This window comes from Mugil cephalus, chromosome 22, assembly GCF_022458985.1.
Source record: "Mugil cephalus isolate CIBA_MC_2020 chromosome 22, CIBA_Mcephalus_1.1, whole genome shotgun sequence".
Classification (NCBI taxonomy): Eukaryota; Metazoa; Chordata; class Actinopteri; order Mugiliformes; family Mugilidae; genus Mugil; species Mugil cephalus.
Genome location: NC_061791.1, coordinates 1,465,629 through 1,488,746, shown reverse-complemented (window position 1 = coordinate 1,488,746; position 23,118 = coordinate 1,465,629). Strand labels below are relative to the sequence as shown.

Sequence of the window (23,118 nt, the reverse complement as noted above, 5' to 3'; positions counted from 1 at the left end):
TTTTCCAGACATCGCTCTCTGTAGGAACATTTTCAAGTTCCTCATTATGGATCCAGAGGTTCAGGTTCATGGGCCAGTTGGTTCTGGGTCCACCTCTGGGATCTCGTTCTGACCTGTAATGAAGCACCTGAAGGGCCCATTTTAACACAAAGGGTCAATGGTTCTGCTCAGAAACTGATTTCAGCCACTTGTGCCTGTGATGCTTCAGTCGTAGTTCATGGAAAGTTTAACTGTCCTCTAATCAGATGGAAACAAACTGAATCCCAAACAAGGTTAACCATTTTTTTTAATATTGTCCAATCAGAAAACACAAGTAACCAAAGAGTGTAAACAGGAAGCAGGGGTTAGAGTCTTCTCTGTGACTTCCTGTTTCCTTTAAATATTGGTCCTAAGCCATCGTCATCATCGCCCTCCTCCTTCTCATCATCATTTTGATCCTGAAAACCACTTTCATCAACATAAACATCTTCAACTTCCACGTTTCAATGTTAAATATCACATTAATATCATTTACAGTGTTTATTGTACATGGGGCAGATTCGTTGATGTGATTGATGTCTGTAAACCAAATTTCCCTGACTGGACAATAAAGGTTCAAAATGCATTGAATAATTAGCGTAATAATAATTATAATAATACTAATTAGCCTTTTTCACATCGTCGACATCCATCGTTACCGATTCGACCATCGTCCTCAGTCCTGATCAAAATTATCTTCATTTTAATTGTGATTTTAATCATCATTGGTACAAGTTATCTTCAACCTCATCTTCATCACACACTCACAATCGCGCACGCACACACACATCACTGGACACACAGTGTATAGAAGCAGGCAGGCCCATTAATTCATATATGGCTCAAATATTAACATCAAAGCTGGATCTAACAGGAGAGGAACAGCTTCAGAAACGTCCCATCAACATTTTAACCGATCCGCTCCGAAATCCTTAAAAGTCACAAAGATCCGTCCAGAGGCGTATTTTACTTCCGTCTCCACAGTTTAGTCAAACATCTGCATCGTTTACGGTTTAAACTCTCAATGAGTAACTTCACACACTGGAAAATCCTTTGTATCTGTCGGATCTGTCATGCTCCGAGACTCCTTAGCATCGCCCGTTACACTGTACAATCCATGCTGACAGAAAATCCATTGATCTGAGGAGACCGTCACATTTTCCATTTCCCAGATTTGTCAAACTGTGGACATTTATTTTGCTCTTCAGTGTGGCAATTTAAAATCCATCTGACTGCAGAGAGCAAGCTGTCAGCGACACCATAAAAATCTCTTCCAAAGAATTTATCACTGTACAAACCAAAAAAAAAAAAAAAGAAAGAGGAAAAGTTCTTTGAAGAATCCGTTGCACCAGGAAAGGATCACTCTGCAGAACTGAAAACCTTCCAACGTCCGTCAGGTCAAGTCCAACCCCTTAAACGTCTTGTTAAGATAATCATCATGTAACCGTCTTAAAAGCCACATCGTCTGCATATAGTGACACTAAACACATTCCTTTAAGCCGGTCTCAACGAACATTTCACTTCCCCATTTTTTTTTTTTTTTTTTTTTTTTTTCAACAATCCTACACTTTGAGTTCACTCATTAATGATTTGGGGAAAGAGAAATAAAGGGTTGACTGAAATCTAACCAAAAAAAAAGAAAAAAAAGAAAAAGATATTGGTCCAGCAACTGAGGCTCATGTGCTTCCTCCAAAACGACTTCTCTGGTTTTGTGCTTTGTGAAACTCCAGAGATAAATTTTGATTTGGTCATTGTTTTCTCATCTGTAGAGGGTTTTATTGGGCGACAGATTTAAAGTGAGTTAAGTCCTTTCTGTGACGCATCAACGCTTTGGATACACATGAATTAAGTTTATAGTTTTGTACTGATAGTAAGTAACTTCCAATCCCAACTTTATTTTCATCACGACTAACTGCACCTTTTATAAATCTGCAGGAAATGTGGTGCACTGGGACATTTTCAGGAGCGTTAGAGACACATATTCATGGTTATACATACGAGTTATTTGGTTTAAGCCATTGAAAACTGTTCTAAGATGTGAAGTTATTAAGCAATAAATACACGTTGTTAAAGTCTAGTTGATATATTACAGACAGAAAGGGGTTAATTCAACTTTTTATTTAATGCTATGTTTAATTTCTGCAATTTCAGTCTTGGCATTGTAAAAATGTATTTTATAGTGTGAAATATTCTCCAGTTAAATTAAAACTGCAATAAATTGAGTAGTCATGGCTAAAGATTCTGTAATGAAAGGTTTTTTTTTTTTCGTTAATTTTAATTTAGCTTCCATCTCCATTCCTCTAAAACTATGTTAATTCATATACTTATGAAACGAGAGACTGGAAAAAGGGAAACTTGTGACCTTTGTGTTTTTTTCAGAGGTGTTATTCTGTCAAATTAAAACTGCATTATACCTTTGTAGGAACAGATTTTCCATGAATATCTTACACCTTAAAAACAGAATAAAACAGATCGTAGCATGACTGCTCATCAGTGAATAATTAATCCGACACACATGGTGTTTTCTGTCTGTTAGATTCACATGGTGAGTTTCTGAAGCCTTTCAAAGACGCGGATATTTTCCAAACTGCTGGAGTTTCTGATCACGAAACAACAAACAAACGAAGCTCTTAAAGCTGTTGCTGAGTGAATGAGTCGTCTGAGAGCCGTGATCAGAGGACTCAGCACTCGTGCAGCGTTAATTACGACTCTGTTCGATGATGGACTGCTGGTACATCCGCCTTCCGCTGTCAGCGGCTTTGAAACCGTCACCACGGGAAGGTCCCACTCAAACTGCTCTGAATCTTTGGTTGGCAAAGATTTGGATCAGAGCCGAGACTTGAGTTTCATTTTTAATTAGCCAAATTAAAAGAAATTAAAGACGCAGCCAGTTCCTCTCACAGCGTTTTGGTTTTTATGGTTTGGTATCTCATGGCTGCTTTAAGATGCATTTTGGACAATTAAAGATTGTGTTTGGGTTCAGACCTGAAACAAGAGCAGCTAGAGATGGACAGAAAACATTTTATTTAGAGAGGCTTCAGGCTGAGTAACTGTTTTTACCTCATTTTTTAATTGTGCCTTAGGTCTTTTATTGGTTTTTGCACAGCTTTTTGTATTGTTCATTACATTGATGTTTTAATTAATGTTTTGTATTGATCCCTTTATTTCTATTTCTCATTTTATTGTTTTTTTTTATCTGTGAAAGGTGCTACACAAATAAAGTTTATCATTGTTATTATTATTATTAGAGTGTGAGTCATAATGTTTTAGGAGAGTAGGAAAGTTCTAAACAACCACAAACTGACTGAAAACCTCCACTTACGGCTGTGAAGTGGAAGAATTAGCAGGTTAGCATTGGAAACAGGGAGCTATGAGTTAAATTAATATACAGAACAATGGGAACAAAGACAGGTAAGTATTTTGCTTGATAAAATGACTTTATGTTCGGATTTTGTTTGGAAATTTTGAGTTTTAGTTTAAATTCAGCCGTCCATCAAACATCTGATTCTTCCCTCTGTAGAAGTAGCTCGATGCTAGCTGCTAGCTAGCTTGCATCTAAGTTTGTCCTTCACAGCACAGAAACCAGTTTAAGCCACGTGTTGAGTGAGCAACAAAGAATCAGTCTGAACTAAAAACGTCAAAATATCTTCAAAAACTAAACCGTCAACAAATCAGCTGAACAACCAGCCATGCTCGTCTTCCTCTTCACTCCGTTATATATATATATATATTTTCTGTTCTTCTCTGACTGCATCTGTGAGCTAGCATTGCATTAGCATTAGCTTAGCAGTCAGTTTGCAGTCCCTTCCCTCCAGCTGGCAGGGGCGTGGCTTTAGCCGAGGGCGGGGTTTGGAGGTTTGCGTAGCCACTGGTAGAACTGCCGCCGGTGGACGCGGTGCCAGTGCACGTTGCCCTCGACGATCTCGAGCGCCCGTGGCAACGCAGGCCCCGCCCCCACGCCGCTGGACTGGATGAACTCCTTCAACTGAGGGAAGACAAAGCGGGAAGGCAGGGATGGGAGGAGGAAAAGAAAAGGAGACGACAGGGAAGTGATGAGAATATCAGAACTGAGAAACTTGTCCGTGTGGAAGGAAAAGAAAAGGGTCAACGACGCCATGACAGTTTTGGACAGGAATACTTAACCCTTTATGGGGCAAAAAACCATTTGTGGTAACTTGGTTCCTGGTTCCTCTCAGTGAGGTTTATTGTCATGTGGTTTTCATTGAGCCAATCAGAGAAGATCCAGGAAACATTGTCAGGTCTAATCAGGGTCTAATGTGGTCTACAAGGTCCCCCTCTGACCTGGTTTATCAGGAACCATGAAGAAGAACAAGTGTCCTAATGTTTCTAATGTGATGATGTTGATGATGTTCTAATGTGACAAATACTTGTTTACATTAGTTTAAGGACCAGGAAACAGATATGAGACCAGGAACCAGATTCATTCATCTGGATTTTCTCCATGAAAACTTAAAAAATTGATAAATTTCCTACAAAAACACAGTTGAAATTTAGAATTTCCAAATGGGTTAATGTGCTTTGCAAAGTGGCCGCTAATCTCTGGTTTTACTTTGGGTCTGAATCAAAAAGTAAAAAGTTCCATGACGCTGTTGAACCATTTTCCTGAAACTTTACCACAGTAGTGCAGAGTTAGTGTAACCCACAGAGACACAACAGAAACACCCAGAACAAGAATATGAAGTGCAGTATTTAAGAAACGTTTCCAGTAACCGCTGATCCGTCCTTAGTGGCTAACAGCAGAATAATTTCAAAATCTCCACGAGCTCCAAGGACCAGCTCCCAGCAGAGAGACCCCAGATAAAATGTGACTTCTTTTTCCTTTTTTGTGTTGCAGTGACGTCCAGTCCAGGTAACTGCTAACGTCGGCTTTTCAGTTAATTCCAGAGACTCTGGACGGGTTTTAGTTTATGACTCTAAAAACAGGCCTAAACATTGTTTTAGGTGCAAACTGATGAATCAACAGAGCAGAATAATGCACACAGTCCATTTGAATATGCAGATAATATCTGGTGTAGAAGATGCAAATAGATTATTTAACACATGCAGTGTGGTTTACCAAAGCTGAAACTGACTGACTGCTTTTATGTTTAGCACGTTTGGTCTTAACTGGCTCAGCAGTGACATAAACGGCTGCAGGTATTGTAGTGAGGAGGAGGCTCAACGAAAGGAAACACCGAACCAACCTTTTCTGTTTGTGTGAACATTTTTGTAATGAAAGAAGCAGAAATAATTGAGACATATCTCTTATCCACTGGTGCCATTTTACCGGTTTTATTAGGATCCATTTTTCCTACGTTCTTCTTCTAATGTCTTGCCATCTTTTCTTAATTTCATCCGGTCTTGTTTCCCCTACAGCGCTGACCTTGTGACAGATAACCTCCCATGTAGCCTTCCTCCTGGTTATGTTAATATTTCTTTGCTCTAACTCTTAAATATGTTTTATTTGCCTTGTTGCACCAACACCTCCAGTTCCATGACTTCAAATTTCATTTTGCAATTTCTGCTCCCCCTGATTCTCTCTGGTGGAGCATCCTCACAAACAGGGCTTTAAACAGGTCTCCACCACTTTTGCAACTGTTGCCAATCGCTGTTCAGTCTTAGCAGATCACCAGCAACACGCCCCTTATTTGAGATCTTAGTAAATCAGGCCATAAGGGTTTTCCCAAAGGTGTTACCACAAAAATAAATGCTAATGCTCTTTAAGAATACAGAGATAAACAGATACTTGACATTTCCATGTGGGAAATTCGGTACTTGCAGTACACTACATCCAAATTCATGAATACACAGGATAAGATGTTACAATCCACTGTGTCACGATCTGAGGCAAAACACATTTAGAAGCCGAGTCCGACTGAAAACCAACAAGCAGGTTAGCAATCAGCTAGCAGCTAGCAACCAAAAAGAAGACACCAGCTAACTAGCCTAGCCAACAGCAGCAGATAAGAGATGATGGGACAATAAACCTCCACACTTGGAGCACTGACAAAAAAATGTTACCAAAAATGTTAACATTACACAACAGATTTATTACTAAGTGAAGACCTTTTCTAATTACAGCTAAAGTGTCTCATTTTAAAACGTAAAGAGGATAAATTTCTCCAGAAAGAAAGTGGAGGTCATCAAAGTGGGAACTTTGCTTTAGAAAGTACAGAAATTTTGTGAAAAGTTTCCAGTGTCTGAGGAGAGAAACGTAGAAGGAAAAGAGTTAATTAGATTTTTGAAAACTGAAGAGGAAACTTGACGTTATTCAGAGTTTGACAGATTCAGTGAAGCGACGGAGAAACTCCATCCCTGCTCATATCGTTAACTCCTTCACTTTCCTCCTCCTCCTCCATCCATCCCTCCATCCCTCCGTCCATCCGTCCTCTCCGTCTCTTCCAGCCGTCACCTCCGTCTATGATTTCCAGTTTCTTTCTCTTCTCGCTCGTTCTCCTCCCACGCGTGACTCACCCATGAGACACTTTCTTTTTCACCTTCTAAATAAAATAAAAAGCCACGTCGCTGCTTTCACAGGTGTCACATTTTTAATTTGCTTTTTCTTTTTTTTTCCTTTTTTTTTGTTCCGAGGTTTTCAATTCCACATCGTAGGCTGTTACCAACAAAAAGTACGTGCCACAAAAGAATAAATAAAAAAATAAACCCATAAAGGGACTAATTTGTATTCAGAAACACCAACAATCGTTTTCCTTTCACTTCTGATTTCTAATTTCTGCTTTTGTTGGAGGATCTTTTCATTGGGCCAAACAATAGGGGTGTGGAGCGATTAAACAGAGATGTAATTAACAGGACTAATCAGCTCTAGTTGTGTTTTTTCTCTTTGGGTATAATCAACAATAAATGGAATATTGATTTAGTGGCGAGTCTCCAGAGAAACTGTTTACACGCTGTGACTAAAGTGAAGGTTTTCCACGTCTGAATAGGAGCGTTTATCCTGTACTCACTGCTGATGAAGGCCACACTTGAATTTCCTTGTATTTTCCTCCTCAGTGAATCGAACGTTCATAACTAAATAAAGGGGGAGGTTTACATAGCAGAGTGTTTTTCTGTGCATTTACCTCATTCAGTTCTTTTTCCGTGTTCAGGAACTCTGTGACTCCGCTGATGAGCTTGGAATTCATGAACAACGCCTCGCCGTACCTGAAAAGACACAGAGACGCTCGGTGGTTAAAGACCAGGTCCAGGACCAGAGGACGGGGACACGGGACGGGGACACGTCTCCTCTCACCGCGAGTTCAGGACGTCCCACTTTTCCCTGAAGTACTTCCAGGCCAGGTTCCGACCCTGCGGGTTCCTGCCCACGTGGATGATGACGTCGATCACGTCCTGCTCCGGGACCAGGTCAGAGGTCAGGGACAGGTTCAGTAACCTAGGAGACGGAGACACCAGGACAGGGTGGAGGACAATGGAGGTCATCAACCGCTTGTACGATAACATCTCCGTCCCTGTGATCAATAACTCCAACAATGTACGATAATGTGACCCCTTCATGACTATTAGCAAACACAAACAGTAAAACTGTTTTATAAGCTCTGATGTTTTTATTATTATTAATATTTAGTCCCGTTTCCTCTAATTCTAATTTGTACGACGTACGATAACTTTCACCAAAATACGATCATTTTTAGCTTCTGGTCCGACAATTTGTCATTTTCCATCTGGCAGCACTGAACGTGGTCTTCAAAGAACCATGACGGGTCCAGTGTGTGCTAACACATTAGCATGCTAAAGATTTTACACAAGACGAACTAGCGTAGCGCTAAATGTTCGTGGTTTATATTTATAGCGACAAACGTTACGCTACGACTCTAATCAGCTACGTGAAAGTTGTTACAGACAAAGACAATTAACATAAAAAGATTAAAAAATGAAGAAAAACATGAGAATTTGCAGAATTTTCTACATTTCTGCATAAAAAATAACTTGAAATATTGTAGTTGTGTATTTGTTTATTAAATGTGACACAGAGAAGGTGACGTGTTTCCATCCAGATGTGGTTCAGTTTCTGTTTTTTGTTTAAATAAACGTTTTGTCTGAAGTGAACGACGACAACGGACAAAGAAAAGTGAGTTGTTGCTGCTCATCAGGCTGGAAAAGGCTTCACTTTACAAAAAAAATGCACAAAAGTAACACGTGAGCTTTGTTTGTCTCTGTCGACCCTCAGGACTTGTGTTAAAATCCGTTTTGAGCCGCTTTCATGAAGAAAGACGATCAGCAGCTGAGTTTTTATTCGCGTAATAAAGAAAAGAGGAGTCAGGAGTCGCGCTACTCTGAAGTATTTACATGTTGTAATCTGATTAGTTGAAGCTGCCGGCGGATTTAAATCATTCAGACACGTAAACACAATAAAAACAAGTCATTTTAAAGGTTTGTCACCGAGCGAAACCGTTTCACAAATTCATCTTTCTTCACAAAACTGTTTCCACAGTTCTTCCCCAGCTTCACTTTGTGTGTACGTGCATGTGTGTGTTTGTGTTTGTTACCTGCTTGTTTGCAGCCACCGTCTTTTCATTAAACCCCAAAATCAATTTTCTCTATCTTTTCCCACAATCCCTCTGTGCTGAGGCCATTTCCTGTGTGACCAATCAGTGTGTGTCTGTGCCGTGGTTTTTGATTTGTGTGTGTGTATGTGTGTGTGTGTGTGATAGCTGCTATCTGAACATGCAGTACAACCTCTCTGATTGCAGAACAGTTTACTGCGGCTGGAAAATCGATACCAGACACACAAACACACAAACGCACAAACGCACAAACGCACTCCAATCCATCTAACTGTGCAGCTCTGAGTGTGTGTGATATCCATCCTCGCTATTTTACTCAACCTGAGATAAGCCACAGTTTACCCCTGATAAAACACTGACTTCACACTCTGTAACACACACCTGGCTGCACACACACACACACACACACACACACACACACACACACACACACACACACAGCTGGCCAGACCCATGTTCATGGACCAACACTGCATTCCAGCATCAGTGAACTCTGAGGGAGGAAGGAAGGAAGGAGGGAAGGAAGGAGAAAGTACTAAGGAAGGAAGGAAGGAAGGAAGGAAGGAAGGAAGGAAGGAACTATGGCTAAAAATTCAGACTTTTGCCACTTTTAGGGACGTCACATTAAAAATTAAAACATTTTCATGAGTGGAGAACTAGAGTGATATCTGGTGTGATATTTAGAGTGATATCTGGTGTGATATCTAGAGTGATATCTGGTGTGATATCTGGTGGGATATCTGGAGTGATATCTAGAGTGATATCTGGTGTGATATCTAGAGTGATATTTAGAGTGATATCTGGTGTGATATCTAGAGTGATATCTGGTGTGATATCTGGTGGGATATCTGGAGTGATATTTAGAGTGATATCTGGAGTGATATCTGGAGCGATATCTGGAGTGATATTTAGAGTGATATCTGGAGCGATATCTGGTGTGATATCTGGAGTGATATTTAGAGTGATATCTGGAGCGATATCTGGAGCGATATTTAGAGTGATATTTAGAGTGATATTTAGAGCGATATCTGGAGCGATATCTGGAGTGATATCTGGAGTGATATTTAGAGTGATATTTAGAGTGATATTTAGAGCGATATCTGGAGCGATATCTGGAGTGATATCTGGAGTGATATTTAGAGTGATATCTGGAGTGATATCTGGAGTGATATCTGGAGTGATATTTAGAGCGATATCTGGAGTGATATCTGGAGCGATATTTAGAGCGATATTTCGGAGTGATATCTGGAGTGATATCTGGAGTGATATCTGGAGTGATATTTAGAGTGATATTTAGAGTGATATCTGGAGTGATATCTGGAGCGATATCTGGAGTGATATATAGAGTGATATCTGGAGCGATATCCGGAGTGATATCTGGAGCGATATCTGGAATGCGGGCGTTCCTCCTGTTGACGATCAGACACGTTTAGTTTCTATTATTTCTGCTCAACAGTTCAAGAATCATCCACCTCAGGTTTAAACCAGAGACACAAACTGACCCACGTCTGAAACTATTACAAAAACAACAAACAATAAAAAGTTAAACAGAATAATTAATCGCGGCTTCTGGTTTTTAAAGCTGCACAAATCAATATTTCATGTTAACAACGGAATAAAACACAATCTGTTGTAGCTGACGTGTGTTTTTTAATGACTGTCCACTCCCTGTTCTAACGCCGAGTCTCATTAATCTCGTTTCCATCAGAAGCAGCGAATATTTTCTTATTTTCTGTTTTTGCACAAACTCTAATAATTAGCAGTGCAGCTCCAAACAGACACGTTTCTGTGCGGATGCAGAATAAATTTTCAAGAGTCTCTGCAGAGAATGTGAATGTTTCCTGTCAAACCTCAAAAAGAATCCGGAGGCTGTTATTGAAATAAAAAAAAAAAAAGAAAAGTTTTTGTTAAAGTTTGTCGTATCCTGTTCTTTCCGGTTTTTCTAGTTTGATTTTAAATTCTCATAAATGCATAAACGACCCCGGAGGCTGAGAAAGTGAGAATTTAAAGAGAATTCTGTCGTTGTCCGACCGCTGAGACACGAGGACAAGGAAATTCATCCTCTCTCTCTCTGTAACATACGACTCTGATACGACACCACCAGGGGGAGCTCCACAGTCAAAGGAGCCATCATGGCGTCCACTTTTTATACAGTCTGTGACTCTTTTTTGAGAGTTTTTCCAAAGAGCGAAAACCGAAGTGGTACCTGTTGAGGAGGAAGGTGTTGTCCGAGCAGGTCAGGGCCTCCAGCAGGATCTTCTTCTCTGAAACGGCGTTGGACGAGTGGAACTTCATCCAGATGAACTCCCACACGTCCTCGTCCATCAGGCTGACGCCGGTGCAGTAAACGATGTCCCGGATGTTGGGAGGAATCCTGCAGGGGAGCGAGGACACGATCAAGTCAATCAATTTTTATTTTTTAAAAAATATTCCACCTAGTTTTGATCTGGAGTCTGTTCTGTACGAGCAGCGGAGGAAGGATGTGAGTGCACCAGGGAAAGTAATAAAACTAAAAGCCCTGATAAGACGCCTCTGCAGGATTAACCCGGCCTCTCTGCGGGTGCTAAAACAGAAATTATGATTCCATTAGGAGCTCCATTAAACCGCACAGATAGAGACTTTCCCACCAAGAAACCAAGAGATAACCATAAGAAACTCAGCGCGAGCACAAACCGAACCAGAACTAAAAGAACTGAGATGAATCTCTGCTCGGATCAGCTGTGAAGAAAACCTCGAGACTTCTGTCGAGATTGATTCTTTTCCAGGTGGAGGAATAAAAAATTGAATCAGTCAGGCAACGAGACGGCCGCCTCGCAGCACCTGCGGCTGATTGATAAGAATTGGATCTGCAGCTCCTTCATGTAAGACCTTTGACACAACATAAATTTCAATTCATGTGCGGATTGTAGTGTAGAGCCGACACAAATATTCAGCACGTCCGTCCAGAACGACGTAAAAAAACATGTTTACTCGACACAAACACACGTCCAACGTAGGATTTCTACTATTATTATTACTTGTGTTGAGTCAACAGATTCATTGTACTTAGATTTATGAAGATTACGCAGCTTAATATGTCAAACACAGATCATATAAAAGGAATTAAATGGTTTTCAGGAGCAAAAAGTGACTAAATTTGGAAAAGTGAGTTGGATCTGGAGCGAGTTGTGAATCTTCTGTTTTACTCTGAATCTCGTCATAATTTATTAAATGAACATCCTGTCTAATCCAAGAGGGTTTAAAATGAGCGTCGAGACCATAACGTTCTAAGGAGAATGTTTTCTGTGGTTTTCTCATACAACTGTTCCCACATCAGATTATTTCTGAGTCGCCCCCTGGTGGCCGGTAGAAAGAACGTTTAAATGTAGCTATCGTCTAAATTCTCTCTCAAATAAATTCTGTTCACTTCATACGTGTATAAAAACAACCGAACAATCACTAGCGTAATGTTGAACAAAAAATATTTGAGCTGAGTAAATTATAAGAATAAATTATCTGATAATTTAATTAAACTGTGACAGTTTCAGATGTAATTAAACGTTCGAGAAGCACAAATTATGCAAGTGAGTAATTAAATATGTTGATTCCAGTAACTTTTAATCAGAGCGCGCTCTCATAGAACCGGAGTTACTACAGGTAACCACTGTAGCTCTACACACACACACACACACACACACACACACACACACACACACACACACACACACTTCGTGTCCTAGCTGGTTAATGACCTGAATCAGCTGTAAAGAAAAAAATAAAATCCCTTCACGCTACAGTGTGTGTGTGTGTTTGTGTGTTTGTGTGTGTGATTGTGTGTGTGATTGTGTGTGTGTGTGTGTGTGTGATTGTGTGTGTGATTGTGTGTGTGATTGTGTGTGTGATTGTGTGTTCTTGACCTAAATTGTCAATAAAGCGACACTAAACGCTTGGAAAGGTGAACTCAGCCGGCAGCAAAACCATAGAAACTATAACTGAACTATAAGAAGAGTTTATATTATATATTTATATTTTATGTTTTATATAAACCATGAGTGTGTGCGTTTGTGTTTTTAACACATTGTGGGGACATGTTGTCGTTATTGGGACCCTTTTTATCATTGGGACTATTTTTAATAAATAAATAAATAAATATAAATAAGACTTGATTTTAGGGTGAAGTGTTGCTCTTCTATGTATGATAATAACTAAAATGTCCCAGCACTGAATAAATAAAGGATCAAAATAACTTATAAAATGTTATTTTATCTCAACTTAATTAAACTTTATTTATGTGTCTTATCTGAATTATCTTAATTTACTTTAGCTTTAGCTTTTATATAATGGGAGGTTCTCACAAAGACACAAACAGGAGGTTTTCTCTGTGTGTGTGCGTGTGTGTGTGCGTGTGTGTGTGTGTGTGTGTCTGTGTGTGTGTCTAAGTGGAGCGTCTCTAAAATGATTTCCCAGGACGATGAATGATGTAAGTGTCCCTGAATCACACACACACACATTAAAACACACACTGTAACACACAAATTAGCAAACGGACATTAACACACACACACACACACACATATAAAAACACAACCGCTTAAACACAACTATTAACACGCATTAAAACACACACTAACAAACACACACACATTTAAAAACACATTTACAAACCACACACAGTGAAACACGCAATAAAACACATTTAAACACTCATTTACACATTAACACACATATATTAAAACACACACTTATTTAAACACACTTTTTAACCAGGTCACATGACGCACACAACTGTTTACCACCTGTTACTTCTAGTAACAATAAGAATAATAATTATGTCCTGATGTCTCTACGTGTCTCTAAACGTCTCTAAGTGTCTCTACATGTCTGTAAGTGTCTCTAAACGTCTCTACGTGTCTCTACGTGTCTCTACATGTCTCTAAACGTCTCTACATGTCTCTGAACGTCTCTACGTGTCTCTAAACGTCTCTACGTGTCTCTAAGTGTCTCTAAACGTTTTTACGTGTCTCTAAACGTCTCTACGTGTCTCTGAACGTCTCTACGTGTCTCTAAACGTCTCTACGTGTCTCTAAGTGTCTCTAAACGTTTTTACGTGTCTCTAAACGTCTCTACGTGTCTATAAACATTTCTACGTGTCTCTAAACGTCTCTACGTGTCTCTAAGTGTCTCTAAACGTTTTTACGTGTCTCTAAACGTCTCTACGTGTCTCTGAACGTCTCTAAGTGTCTCTAAACGTTTCTACGTGTCTCTAAACGTCTCTACGTGTCTGTAAGTGTCTCTAAACGTCTCTACGTGTCTTTACGTGTCTCTAAATGTCTCTATGTGTCTCTAAGTGTCTCTAAACGTTTCTACGTGTCTCTAAACGTCTCTACGTGTCTCTACGTGTCTGTAAGTGTCTCTAAACGTCTCTACGTGTCTTTACGTGTCTCTAAACATCTCTACGTGTCTCTACGTGTCTCTAAACGTCTCTACATGTCTCTAAGTGTCTCTACATGTCTCTAAACATCTCTACGTGTCTCTAAACGTCTCTACATGTCTCTAAGTGTCTCTACATGTCTCTAAACATCTCTACGTGTCTCTAAGTGTCTCTAAACGTTTCTACGTGTCTCTATGTGTCTCTACGTGTGTCTACGTGTCTCTAAGTGTCTCTAAACATCTCTACGTGTCTCTATGTGTCTCTAAATGTCTCTACGTGTCTCTACATGTCTCTAAACGTCTCTACGTGTCTCTACGTGTCTCTAAACATCTCTACGTGTCTCTACGTGTCTCTAAACATCTCTACGTGTCTCTACGTGTCTCTACGTGTCTCTAAATGTCTCTAAACATCTCTACGTGTCTCTACGTGTCTCTACATTCAGCCTCTTTGACAGAACATGTGTTTCTCCACCATCTGCTCTGGGGACATGTCCCTATGTCCACATGTCTCTGACGCTCCGTCCGTCCAGCTCCACGTCCTGGATGTGGCTCAGATTGTCCCTGACTGGAGCCGCGAGAAAAACTTATTTAACCAGAAACACACCACAAGTTTAACTTTTTTTTTTTTTTTTTAAAGGAGCCTCCAGCAAATTACAGTTGTGTAATTAACACTGGCTGCAACTGGAGATTACGATTCTGCACAAAGAGCCGGAGCCGTGAAGCACAAAAACCTCATTTGAGGGAATTCGCCTGAAATGAGGTCATCGTTTAACTGTGAATGGATTCATCTCCACTCGGCCGTGATTTATTTTGTAGCTGCCGCTTCCAAACTGACGACGATGCTAAATGTGACGTCGCGTTGGATTAGACGTCAACAATAATGTTGCAGGTCAAGGTACATGTTAAATCACCCCCCCCCCCAAAAAAAACAAACCAAAAAATGAACCGGAGCAAACGAGCAATTAATTCATTAATTATGAACGTGATGTCACAGCTAAATGAGGAGATTAGCAGCATTAGCTTTAATAGCATCTAAACGTTAAATAAATAAAAGAGAATATTAATTTACACTGTGTTTCTTTGATGACGTCATACTTTAAGTTACATATTGTACGTTACTTCTCAGTGAAGCTCTTAGCGTTAGCATCTTTTATTTAGCTACATTTATCACAACTGAAACTGACTTTAACTGAAACTGAAACTGATCCACTTTTCCACAAGAGGGCGCTCTCTAGTACAAATCCCTCACTTTTCTTTTGCATGAAGAAGATTAATTAAAAGTGACGTTTGACACTTTATCTGAATGTTAAAGTGAATCCGGTATTTAATTCAAAGTAAAGCTCTTAGCGCTGTTAGCGTTAGCATCTTTTATTTGGCTACATTTATTGTAACTGAAATGACCTGAAACTGATGAGGTCATACTTTAGTATCAGCGCAGTATTTCCTGGTCCATAAAAACATCAGGACTGATTTCTGGCTTCGTGTCATTTGTTACTTGATAGTTCGTACAGATTCATATCGTCCTTATTTTGATCTGATGATCCACAGGTTTAAACTCGATGGTTTAAATGTTAACCCCTTCGCCTGTCAGTGGTCATAATGTTGTGGCTGATCAGCGTGTGAGCGTCCACCGTGCTGCTGCTGGATGGTCGTCACCTGGCGTTACCTAGACAACCAGAGCCTGGGACGTCGCCTGGAGACCAGCTACAGATGGAGGACGCTTCATTACAGGACCCCCCTTAAATACTCGTAAATAATTCAAACAATTAAGGAATTAAACTGCACGTAAAGTATTTGCCGTAAACTGGAGGGTGAAGGAGTCTGACATCAGACTCTGCTTTGTCCTGGAGTCCCTGAAGACGCGTCCTCACTGCTGTTCAGTCTGGAACCAAAGTGTCGCACTAACTCAAAGTGGGAGGATAAAAGTTTGAAAACTTTCTTGTCGTGTTGAGACACTTTCAAACTCCAGAACTCACACGTTGCATAAACCTGCAACGATTCTAATCAGCGTTCGTTTCATTGAACACAATGTGCAGTGGAGGGACGGGGGGACGGGGGGACGGGGGGGACGGGGGGGACGGGGGAGGGGGGACGGGGGGACGGGGGACGGGGACGGGGGGGACGGGGGGGACGGGGGGTTAATGGAGGTCCAGCGGTTCATTGTTACCCCCCACCAGGTTAATCCGTCCCCGGCTGCAGAACACGTCCCTTTCTGAGCCATTTAGACCCTTAATTTACAAAGAAACCCCGGTGGGACGTGATTAATATTCCTGGGGGACGTAGGCGCTGAAATATCAGCTCCTCTCTGCAGTAATTATACGCAGCGCGCTTTGTTCCGGGTGGGATTTCTTTCATTTTTTATTTTAGTTTTTTTTTGCCTGAGTCACTTTGCAGAAGGTGATTTCTAAGCGTTCACACGGAGGAGACGCAGCTTTAACTCCCGTTTGACTCATTAACATCAGACACTTATCTCTCTACACACATTTCACACACACACACCATTAGAAAGGTAAAGTTTAGCTTAAGGTGCATCTCTTCTTCTTTTTTTTTTTTTTTTATGGAGTTGTGAATCCAGTCAGACGAGTTCTCTCTGTATCTCCGTCTCCTGGCATCACTTCAGTTATCGCAGCATTTTTAATAAAGAGCAGGTTTGTAATTAATACTTGAGGCCTACGTTGCTTCTCCAGACGGGATTAAAGTGGCTGAATGAAGCGTGGCGCATTTAAAAAGTCACCCCCGGAGAGATTAATCCTGCATGAATGTGGATTCAGGGGCACGTTTCCAGCTCTGAGGACGAAGCGTCCACGGCGTTGTGGTGGAAGAGGCGGAGCCACCGGAGGCGTGCGGTCGTCATGTCAACCTGCCGGAGATGCTGGCGTCCTCCTCTCTAGGAACCCATTCATGAATTCTGCCGCACGCTCGTCTTAATTAATTTAGTGCTTCTCTAATTCAAACGTCAGCTCCCTGCTGCCCCGTACACAGAACCGGCATCTGTCTCCATTTCACTTTCAGTTTGAAATCTAATTTTGCAGATCTCGTTAAGGACCCGGAGGGAGCGAAAGGAGTCGGAGCAACATGAAAGAGTGAAAAAAAGACGTGACGCTGGAGTAAAAAAACAAGAGAGAAGGAAGTTAAGAAGAATGAAACGGACGAATCTGGTCTGTGCATCGTTTTGGGAAGAAGTAAAACTGTGACTATCTGATTTTTATTTGTAACATTTGGTTCATACTTTAGTCTGAAATGACAAAGAGAACTCTAATGATGGACTTTATTTTCTTTATACTAACGTGATTTTAAAAAATAATGCTGTGATAATTCAGGCGTGGATTGTAGGATTGGTTTTAAAGCAAAAACAGAAAAAAGTAAATGTACTTTTTGTTCTTTAGTGAATGAAAACAAACATATTTGATTCATTATAAAAACAGTTTCTGTAGGTGAAGAAGAAGAAGAAGAAGAAGAACCAGGTTTTATTCTGCAGTTTCCAAGTTACAGAAAACTGGAGAAAAACATCATTATTATTATTTTTAAATCCAAAAACAAAAGAATGAAGAGGAAAAGTTTTCTTTAGTCCAAACCGGAAAAGAGAAAAATGTCTCTTTGAATTTTTGTTCTAGTTACATGATGTAAATAATAAAAGTGCAACAAAACAATAAATCTGCCTCATTGTCCTTGAAAGAAGCAGGAATTAGTCTCCATGGTGACCAGTGGTCTCCACGGTGACCAGTGGTCCAGGTCGCTCTGGTCCAGGTCTGAATAAACCTGGTTCTTCTCCAGATTCAAGACAAACGCTCAGAGAGAAACTCAGACCTGGTGCCTCGTGTCACAAAGTTTAAAATTACATCAGAATATTGTTGTAGAGTCACGTCCGTGTTTCGTTTAGATCAGCGGAAAAGATTTGAAATCACTGACTGATGGAAACAACTTCTTCTTCATCTTCTTCTACAAAAACTTCAGCTTTTATGTGAATCAAATAACCACTGTTTTCAACGATTAAAGAACCAAAGGTACATATTTCTTTTTATTTTAAAGCCAAAAAAAAAAAAAAAAGAGCAATCTTTAAATACCAGAAAGTAAATGGACCATAGACGCACAGATTCCTGAGAGGCTCAGTGTGTGAGGCAGCGAGTAAATATGGAAACACTTTAGTCCACCTCAGATTTGTCAACTAGAACAGTTTATACCTTTAACCTGGTTGTTTGTTGGGTTCAGACAGTAAAGTTAGACATGATGCACAAACCTCTAGAGCTCAGGGTGGAAACACTTTGTCTGCAGCTTGTCCCAACACTTCAACGCACACGAGGCGTAAATCTGGTAAAATATTAAAACCTGTAAGAGCGTAAGAGCGAATCTGTCGTTCATACACATTTAATGGACCGATCGTTTGTTTTCATTCCCACATACGAGTAACAGCTGAAACGTACGGACGACAGCGATCAACGGAGCCACAGAGGGAATAACCTTCCACTCCTCTTTCCTTATTTTAGATGTATCTGTGCTCCACATTGCGTTGCCTTCATACGTTTCCTCTTCATGGACTTTATATTTTGTGAACACTCGTGTAAACTGTGTGTATATGTGCTGTATATGTGTGTGTTTTTGTACCGGTTCTTGTTGCTGGAGATCCAGTCGGAGATGTAGGCGACGGCCTGACGGTGGCACTGTTTGTTCCCGAAGCTGCAAGCTAACATGATGAGCTCCCTCTGCAGCTCCCTAAACAGAGACACGAAGAAGACACCTTTAGCCTGGTCATTTAGCCTAGCTTAGCATCACTCTTTTCAGTGCTGTGAATAAAGCTGATTGAGGACTGAATGACCAGTTAGCACAACGAGTAAACCAAACCTGATGTCAGAAGCAATACCGTTCACTTTTAACGTTTTGAGTTATGCTAAGCTAATCGTAGCTAGTGTTTGTGTGTTACTCTGTCTGGTAGGACGCTTGCATGACGTTGCCCTCGGACCCGGGGACATTGGTTGGCCAACCCATCTGATGGTACCGTGAGGCGACCTGCTTCAGCACATAGTCCTGTTAACAAGGAGCATTAACACAGGTTAATTAACAGCTAATGAGCTAATTAAGTGATTGATTGAACGAGAAGCAGCTGATTGATTATTTACGCTGAACAGCCGGTATTCGTCCGAGCGGTCCAGGAGTTTGTCCAGCTGGTAGAGGGAGCGGCTGGCGGCGTGCCACGGAAGGAAGGACGTCTCCTCGGGGAGGTAGCCAATCAGCTGCAAGGGAACGCCCTGTGGGATGTACCCGGCCCTGAGAACCAGAGAGAACAGACAAAAAGAGGCAATTAAGAAAAACATCTAGTCACATCCAGACTTAGCGATCACAGGAAATCATGAATGTTTTGATGAATAGTGACTTGAGGTGACAGCGATGGGCTATTAGTCAATACAAACATGAAGCTACAAGCCTGTATCTGAAACTAGCAACATTAGCTTGAGACAAGACCATGGATGCTAATGAAACTCTGCGACTTGTTGTGATGATAGGAGGAGAAAAAACTTTCGCTAAGGTCATGTAGGTTGGTACCAGGACGAACTGATCTTTAGTTTAGAGTTTCCCTGAAGGAAACACCGTCCGCCATTTTGGTTCCTACTACCAAATGTACCGTAGAGGTGGTGTAGCTGGAGCGTCATTAGCTGCGTTTCCATTACAGTTTTTCACAAAACAAAAGTGATATTTCTGAAATTTTGATGCTTTGTACGCGTTTCCATTGAAAGGTGTTTTGCAAATGAGCTGTAACTCTCGTAAAGTCTAGTCTTGATAATTCTCTTAAATTGTCGTCACTTTGAGGAAGATGGACTTCAAATGAACTGGTCACATGACCCCCTGCATCATCGTTGGTGACGGGGAAACTTTTATATCGCTACGTCTCAAAGAAACTTCAGACGCTCACGAGAGTGAAAAGTGTTTGGGTGAGTTTTTAAATGTAGGTGTTTCCATTACGCGTTTTTTATTGCGATATTTGGGTTTTGCGCATTTCTCGAGGTAATGGAAATGCAGCAGTATTTTGTCTTCAAATAGCAGCAGATCTAGACATATTTTTATGGTTCACCTTGTTTCACTATATAATACAAGAGGTTACTTAGGTAACCAGAGCCTGGGACGTCCACCAGAGACCAATAAGACCCAATAAGAGATGGACAACGAGGATTTACTCAAAGATGTGGACATAATCGACACTAATTGATATGAATCTGGACAATCGGATTCCAAGTCAGAGAAGCAGGTCACTGGTTCAAATCCCACCAATAACCATGGCTGCCTTAGTGATGCCCCTTACCCACCTCCAAGCACATACATTAACGCTGTGTTTGTAGATGGTTTTACTTCACAGTGTTCCTGAATACATCACTGATAGAAGCTAGTTCATTGATTAAAGGAAGATTGTAAAATACACAATGCCCAGTTTAATCTAAATGAAAAAAAGAAATAAAACAGTAGAACTGAAGCGAAGCGAGAAAGACTAAATTATTCAGTGCTTTTTGACCTAGTTGGGGTTCCATACAACATAATCTCTTATTTCACTTTCCTCTGGACTTCCAGGGCTCACACAATAACGAAGTCAATGTAAAAGCTCCATCCTGATGTAGAGTTCATCTTTAACCCTCTGGTGAGTGAATAAACGAGGCCGAGAGGAACCCGTCGGCCTCCAGATGCCAAAGAAGCCATTTAGAAGCCGGGGTTACATCCACGACCTCATGCATATTAACCAACTTCCTTTGTGCATTCATTAACATTCATGATGTTTCTTTTTTTGTTTTTTGTTTTTCGGTTTGTGTGGGATGATCTCACCTGCTTCCTGCACCGACCTTCAGCCCCGCCCACAGCTCATGAATATTAATGAGGTTGGGGGCAGTCGAGGACAGAAAGTGAACTCAGAGAGGAGATATTGTTACTTTTAGTTTGGTTTATTCTGATTATCGATGTTCAGCGACCCATCAGAAAGTTTTGCGAATGAATTCTCGAGTAAGGCCAAACACTGACCTTTACTGACGAGCTGTTAGTCAAAGTGAACCGCTCACAGAGGATGAGGTGGTGCTGGTGAAGGATTATTTTTTTATTTTACGGAATTATTTTTTAATTCTCGTTGACAGACAGGTTGACAGAGACAGACCTCCACAGGAAGCTAATCTGTCTGAGATAAGACTCTCTAAGTCTTTGAGCAGCCGAGGAAAACTCTAAACTCCAGACCCTCACATTTCCATAATCTGCCTCGTATCCAGCCCAACCAACCTCCGCACGCTCATCTCTCGCATCTGGCTTTACGGGACATTACCATAATCCATCCAGCCTCCAGAAACTTTCCTGTTTACAACACTGCAAAACACTGACAGGGCTCCACGCGGAGGCAGAGACGGGGATGCGGTCGCCATGGCAACAGCGGCCGACCTCCCTTTTCTTTTTTCCATCTTTCAAGACATTTTCCCATCAGGTATGAAATCCATATTAGCTTTCGGGCGTACAGTATATGCGTCACACTTCACTTATGTAGTAAATGTATTCTCTCAAGAAGCACATTAGCTGGTTTTATATACAGTACGAAATAACTTTAAAGGTACGTTGGGCTTAAAGTGTGAGTCAGCCAAACAGACGTATGAGGGCTGATTCAGGTATTTTTCAGCCCAGTCTGAACTTTTGTGGTTATTTATTTTCTCACTTAAAACAAAACCACGTCCCTATAGCGAATAAAACTTCTATCCTTCTGCTTTAATGTTGGTTGGCTACTGTCAAAGCCGCCAAAAACTAAAGAACAAGAACCATAATCACGTGACTAACCATGTCTGCTCTGTAAAACGAAAAGAGAGTCAGACATCAGTTAGGAACTAGTGTAATGGGGATGTTTGGTGAGTTGGTAGCAGGAGATCATCATTCAGTTCTACCAGTTTCATTCGGCATCTCCATTAAAACCACTAAACAGAATCCAGAGTCCACTCAGGTCAAAGGCTGCACACAAACAACAACAAACTCTGAACGCTGTTTTTAAAAGAAAAGTTTCCTAGAGACAAATCTTCCAGAGAGGGTTAGAAAATTTATGGATGGATTTCTGGCTCCCCTCTCCACGCTACATTAACTTTGACTTAAAGAAAGATTATTGGACTGAATCCAGTCGACTCCAGGAGAAAACACTTTAAGAATCTACAGGGGACCAAAAAGAAATAACCAAACCAATCAACTCCTAAGAATTATCTACGCTAATCTCCACAACCATTAGCACTGCAGGCAGTAACAGTCGAAGCCTGGAAGCTTCCGACCATTCAGGTCAATGTTAAATCCTTTTCTCGTGATGCTCTGTGCTACTCAGAGGTCTCAGCAGATCTGGTTTAGTGTGATTTTATTGATATGACCTTTCTCCCAGCTCCAACCTCAAGACAGACCTTTCACTTTCGGCCCCTCATTAGTCACTGAGGACTCTATAAATGGTCTACTCATCGGTATTTTGTCTCTTCTGTCCAACATGTTCACTTTGTGTCTGTAAGATTACCTCTAGGAGACTATGCAAGGCTTTACACTTTTAGCCGTGTTGCTCTGGGGACAAAGATGTAGTGAAGTCAAGTCAATTTTGCAGTTTCTCTACCAGGGTTATTTAAAGTCGCTTCCTTTCTTTCCCTAGCAGAGATGGGTTAAAACACTTTAAAAAACAAAACAAAAAAAAAAGCTCAAACCATGCACATTAATCAGAGATCAATTCCAATGTAAAGCGCCTCTGAGTGTTTATGATAAAGGGTTATATAAAATGAATGCATTATTATTATCATTTCTATTATTATCATCTGTTGTTTTTGTTTTGCTTGTTGCTCGGGTGATATCACTGTATGCAGACGACACACACCTGTACATCTGTCAGAGTTCTCAGAGCTAGTAGTAGTAATATTGTAAAAGGATACCTTAGAAAAACTAATTTCTTTGACAATGTTACTGTCGTGTTACTGTCAATGTTTACTTGTTCCTGGTAACAAAGATCCAGCTTAGGACCATTTAACTGACTAATTTTTACTTGATTAACTGGATTCAGTGTGCTTGGTTTGAGTTTAATTGTTTCACAGTTTTTAAGTCTGGGGTCCCACACGATTCTATCCTGGGACATCTTGTCGTTCCGGTGATATCACCGTATGCAGATGACACACATCTGTACTTCTGTCTGTTCTTGTGAGATCAC

General features: G+C 40.7%; 1 protein-coding gene across 1 annotated transcript in view; it reads right to left on the bottom strand.

Moving 5' to 3' along the window:
* Positions 1 to 268: 268 nt before the first annotated feature.
* Positions 269 to 23,118, bottom strand: part of LOC125000203 (thyrotropin-releasing hormone-degrading ectoenzyme-like) — a 165,346-nt gene continuing 142,496 nt past the window's right edge. The window contains exons 14-20 of the mRNA XM_047575601.1: positions 19,064 to 19,211; positions 18,868 to 18,971; positions 18,552 to 18,659; positions 10,747 to 10,914; positions 7,268 to 7,408; positions 7,098 to 7,179; positions 269 to 4,003 (exon numbers count right to left, since the gene is read on the bottom strand). Coding sequence (XP_047431557.1) covers positions 3,851 to 4,003; positions 7,098 to 7,179; positions 7,268 to 7,408; positions 10,747 to 10,914; positions 18,552 to 18,659; positions 18,868 to 18,971; positions 19,064 to 19,211 — 904 coding nt within the window. The 3' untranslated portion in view covers positions 269 to 3,850. The remainder of the gene's footprint in view (positions 4,004 to 7,097; positions 7,180 to 7,267; positions 7,409 to 10,746; positions 10,915 to 18,551; positions 18,660 to 18,867; positions 18,972 to 19,063; positions 19,212 to 23,118) is intronic.